General features: G+C 43.9%; 1 protein-coding gene across 1 annotated transcript; it reads left to right on the top strand.

Annotated features, from left to right (window-relative positions):
* Positions 1–2,476: 2,476 nt before the first annotated feature.
* On the top strand, positions 2,477–4,481 carry LOC128226216 (uncharacterized protein YuaO-like). The gene is made up of 2 exons (XM_052936108.1): positions 2,477–3,579; positions 3,623–4,481. The coding sequence occupies exons 1-2, from the start codon at positions 2,477–2,479 to the stop codon at positions 4,479–4,481; spliced, it is 1,962 nt and encodes a 653-aa protein (XP_052792068.1).
* Positions 4,482–6,000: the final 1,519 nt, after the last annotated feature.

Here is a 6,000-nt window from a genome sequence, read left to right as displayed (position 1 = left end):
GTTTTACACGTCGTGAGAATCGCTCCATCATGTTGTCAGGGGAACACAGTGATATGCAGTAGTTCTCGAGAGCTGGAACAATCCGTGCTTCTTTAATTTGTCACATGGTGCTCTAAAAATGAGGGGAAGTGATTTACGCTGGTACTTCCTGTAGTTAAACACTTCAAAGTCAATGTCTCTGCTTTCGACAGAATAGTTTGAGAAAATGTTATGACATGTGCCTTTTGAAGCAGTATTCTATATTTTGAATGCTAATGTGTATGCCACCGTCTAAGAATGAAAACAAATGATATTTGCATGTTATACTAATAAAAATCCTTATTCTTTTTTTTACATATGCAACAAACATTTTGAAATTGAAAACAGCCTGAAATTAACTATGGATGGGTATTGCAATGCATAATGTCTCTTAAAGACACAATGGGTACTATTTTGATTTATCCAAATATAATCATATAGGGTCTGTCCCGAGTCATCATATCATACACAATTTTATTCAACGACTTTAAGATATATGATAGTTAGCGAGTCTTAGTGATGAGCCGAATTACACAACCAATGTCATTCCTCCTGCGCTACAATGTAATTTAAAACAAACGATTTACTTGATATGTTTATTTCCGTTTATAAGAAGAATACATACAACATAAACCCTATATTTTAACGATTTTTTTTCTTTTAAATTGTGACGTTTCCGGTCAATGACGTCATAATTTTTTGATGCTCTTTAGATTTTGAAGGAAAATTAACTACTTTGTTCAAATAAATCTTTTTGGCGAAAAATACATAATAATAATTACCCGTGTGACTTGCTGGAATATTGTCAATTAAGCGGTTATATTTTTCAAATGTAATTGATAACAAACATGCATATAGTGATGCATTTTCTGACCGATATCAGAGTGGCTTGATGACAAAGGCTCATTAAAGTCACAATAAACTAGCCAAAATTATTTTTTATACATACTTGAACATTCATAGCATCACTATAATACAATACTGTTTCATTTTACAGTAAAGGGTATTTTTGAATTTTGTCAAATCTCATTTTATGTTAATGACAATGTATTATATTGATGACATACATGTTCAAGTATGTATAAAATATAATTTTGGCTAGTTGAAATTATTTATTGTGACTTTAATGAGCCTTTGTCATCAAGCCACTGTGACCAATATAGAAAATGAGCAATATAATGCATAAATGTTCAACACAAAAAGGCTACGTGATAGTATATTGAACAGAAACAACTCATAACATGCGATAACACACATTATAAGGCATACATTAGGTTAAATATTTAATTATTAATAAGAATATAAAAATGAAAAGAAATACACAGATACAAACGAAATAACTAATACAATTTCCCGTTCGCATCAAGATTCAAACTCTCGCCATCTTCATCTTGATCTGTAACTTGTTATTTAGCTTAGCGACGGACGCCTTTCGGAATGTTACCACGGACGCCTTTCGGGATGTTACCACGGACGCCTTTTGGAATGTGACCACAGAAGCTCCTGGGAATGTAATCACGGAGGCTTCTAAACACGTGACGACGGAAGCTACAGGGTATGTTGCCATGGAGGCTACTGGGAATGTGACCACGGAGGCTACTGGGAATGTGACCACAGAGGCTACTGGGAATGTTACCACGGCGGTTACTGGGAATGTGACCACGGTGGCTACTGGGAATGTGATCACGGAGAGCTACTCGGAATGTGACCACGGAGACAACTGGGAATGTGATCACGGAGAGCTACTGGGAATGTGACCACGGTGGCTACAGGGAATGTTACCACAGAGGCTACTGGGAATGTGACCACAGAGGCAACTGGGAATGTGATCACGGAGAGCTACTGGGAATGTGACCACGGTGGCTACTCGGAATGTGACCACAGAGGCTACTGGGAATGTGACCACGGTGGCTACAGGGAATGTGATCACGGAGAGCTACTTGGAATGTTACCACGGAGGCAACTGGGAATGTGACAACGGGGGCTACTGGGAATGTGACCACGGAGAGCTACTCGGAATGTGACCACGGAGGCTACAGGGAATGTGATCACGGTGGCTTCTGAGAATGTGACCACGGAGACTACTGGGAATGTGACCACGGAGGCTACAGGCAATGTGACAACGGGGGCTACTGGGAATGTGACCACGGAGACTACTGGGAATGTGACCACGGAGGCTACTCGGAATGTGACCACGGTGGCTACTGGGAATGTGACAACGGTGGCTACTGGGAATGTGACCAAGGAGGCTACAGGGAATGTGACCACGGAGGCCTCTGGAAATATTACCATGGAGGCTACTGGAAATGTGACCACGGTAGCTACTGGGAATGTGACCAAGGAGGCTACTGGGAATGTGACCACGGAGGCTACAGGGAATGTTATCACGGAGGCTACTGGGAATGTGACCACGGAGGCTACATGGAATGTGATCGCGGAGGCAACTGGGAATGTGACCATGGAGGCTACAGGGAATGTGATCACGGTAGATACTGGGAATGTGACCACGGAGGCTACAGGGAATGTAATCACGGAGGCTACTGGGAATGTGACCACGGAGACTACAGGGAATGTGATCACGGAAGCTACTGGGAATGTGACAACGGTGGCTACAGGGAATGTGATCACGGTGGATACTGGGAAAGTGACTGTGACCACGGAGGCTACAGGGAATGTGATCACGGTGGATACTGGGAATGTGACCACGGTAGCTACAGGGAATGTGATCACGGAGGCTACTGGGAATGTGACAACGGTGGCTACAGGGAATGTGATCACGGTGGCTATTGAGAATGTGACCACGGAGACTACTGGGAATGTGGCAACGGTGGCTACAGGGAATGTGATCACGGTGGCTATTGAGAATGTGACCACGGAGACTACTGGGAATGTGATCACGGAGGCTTCAGAGAATGTGATCACGGTGGCTATTGAGAATGTGACCACGGAGACTACTGGGAATGTGACAACGGTGGCTACAGGGAATGTGATCACGGAGGCTACAGGGAATATGATCACGGTGGCTACTGGGAATGTGACAACGGTGGCTACAGGGAATGTGAACACGGTGGATACTGGGAATGTGACCACGGAGGCTACAGGGAATGTGACCACGGAGGCTACAGGGAATGTGACCACGGAGGCTACTGGGAATGTGACCACGGAGGCTACAGGGAATGTGATCACGGTGGATACTGGGAATATGACCACGGTGGCTACAGGGAATGTGATCACGGAGGCTACTGGGAATGTGACAACGGTGGCTACAGGGAATGTGATCACGGTGGCTACAGGGAATGTGATCACGGTGGCTATTGAGAATGTGACCACGGAGACTACAGGGAATGTGATCACGGTGGCTATTGGGAATTTGACCACGCAGACTACTGGGAATGTGATCACGGAGGCTACAGGGAATGTGATCACGGTGGCTTTTGAGAATGTGACCACGGAGACTACTGGGAATGTGACATCGGTGGCTACAGGGAATGTGATCACGGAGGCTACAGGGAATGTGATCACGGAGGCTACAGGGAATGTGATCACGGTGGCTTTGAGAATGTGACCACGGAGACTACTGGGAATGTGACATCGGTGGCTACAGGGAATGTGATCACGGAGGCTACAGGGAATGTGATCACGGAGGCTACAGGGAATGTGATCACGGTGGCTTTGAGAATGTGATCACGGAGGCTACTGGGAATGTGACAACGGTGGCTACAGGGAATGTGATCACGGTGGCTACAGGGAATGTGATCACGGTGGCTATTGAGAATGTGACCACGGAGACTACAGGGAATGTGATCACGGTGGCTATTGGGAATTTGACCACGCAGACTACTGGGAATGTGATCACGGAGGCTACAGGGAATGTGATCACGGTGGCTTTTGAGAATGTGACCACGGAGACTTCTGGGAATGTGACATCGGTGGCTACAGGGAATGTGATCACGGAGGCTACAGGGAATGTGACCACGAAGGGTACTGGGAATGTGATCACGGAGGCTACTTGGAATGGGACAACGGTGGCTACAGGGAATGTGATCACGGTGGCTACTGGAAATGTGACCACGGAGTCTTCTGGGAATGTGACCAAGGAGGCTACAGGGAATGTGATCACGGATACTACTGAAATTGTGTCCACGGAGGCTTCTGGGAGTATGACCACGAAGGGTACTGGGAATGTGACCACGAAGGTTACTGGGAATATGACCACGGTGGCTACAGGAAATGTGACAACGGTGGCTACTTGGAATGTGACCACGGTGGCTACTGGGAATGTGACCACGGTGGCTACTGGGAATGTGACCACGGAGGCTACCGGGGATGTGACAACGGAAGCTACTGGGAATGTGACCACGGAGAGCTACTCGGAATGTGACAACGGAGTCTATTCGGAATGTGATAAGTACATATACTTGTATGACATACGAAAGAATAGCGAAAGTTGTCAACTTGACTAGATGAGTTTTAGCATTTATTGTTTACTTGATATGGAAACATACTGTAAAACAAAGTCAAAATACATCATTTTGTATCGGTATAATTCTAGTAATAGTTGGATTACAATTATGGCCATGCAGTCTCAGAAAACACCACTTTAAAACATCATTTTACGAATGCAAATAAAAGAAAACAAAACATGGCAACAACTGTGCTATTTTGGGCGCTCTAAATCTATGAAGACACGTTCGAGCACATATTTGGACAATTCCGTCAAATGCTATAAAATATAATGCCCCATTTGGCAGAACCCGAAACAGGTACTCGGAGACCTCGAAGAGTACTTAACGTCACTTGGAACTTTTTGTACCATGAAAGCTTCAATTATGGCAGAATAAACTTGACGTGTTTCTATTCTGCTTTATCGTAAATCTCCTCTCTCTAGAGCCATAACTCCATTTAACATCGACAAATAAAAGGCCATAGTCATTATTTTCCGAACCATGAATCCATATTTTGTTTTCATTCCGATCGCAGACCGTTATGGCGAACGGAGCAATCAAAATTTGATCCAAGCTATCTATTTTCCAGCTTAATTAATTTCAATAGATATCCACCCATTGCCGTCAGACGGCAGTTTAACCATCTGTGCAATGTTTCCATTGCGGAGAGTCCCAGACCAGACCGAAACGTTTCTAGGGAAAATCGCCCAAAATGTGGAAGCGATTTTTTGACGGCTTCTCAAAATCCCCGAGCGGACGCTAGGCAATTTTCTCCTGAAATCAATCTGTAAAAGCGATATTACACACTCCAATCGGGCCATAATATCGCAATCTGAAATATTAATTATCAATCCGCCGGACCCAAGACAAGTTTTCAATCAGTGATTACAAAGCGAGCATCCCATGAAAAGGGACGTCGCGAGAACCAGGCGTCAGTAGTCACACCAGATATAACTGTAACACTTCCAAGTTCGAGGCATGAACCAAGCCCTTATGATTGCAGTCCTTTTTCCTAGACGTTTCCTCAAGACGTAATTGTTTTGTCGAGTTAACTGTTTTGTTAACATCGCGAGTCTCCAATGTTCTAAGACTCGGTTTGCAAAAATGAGAACACGCCAGCTTGATGCATTTATTACAAAAACGTGTTTTGGGATAAGATTTGACATAATTTTACATTGGTTTGTTTAATGTTTATACATATTGCAAGTGAATATGAACATCGCCATTAACAACTAGTCATCTTTCTACTTATTTTATTCTTATAATGTACATGAAAGAGAAACAAGGCCGGTTTTGAGGACCGTTACTTGACTGTGACTGTCCGCTGTATATCCACGTCCTGTGACTTCATCCTGTGGATTATAAAATATACTGAATCGGAGTTAAGATGCATATTACTATTCATAGAAACAATCGTGTATAATCATTTATGTTTCAGTTCAACTATCTCTGGCGTCAATGAAGATGCGTGTGCTGAAACTGGTATATCAATTTAAAAAAATTGTTACTTGGTTACGCCAGTATATTGCAGGAAGGC

Source organism: Mya arenaria, chromosome 3 (genome assembly GCF_026914265.1).
Source record: "Mya arenaria isolate MELC-2E11 chromosome 3, ASM2691426v1".
Lineage (NCBI taxonomy): Eukaryota > Metazoa > Mollusca > Bivalvia > Myida > Myidae > Mya > Mya arenaria.
This window is presented reverse-complemented; position numbering and strand designations above follow the sequence as displayed.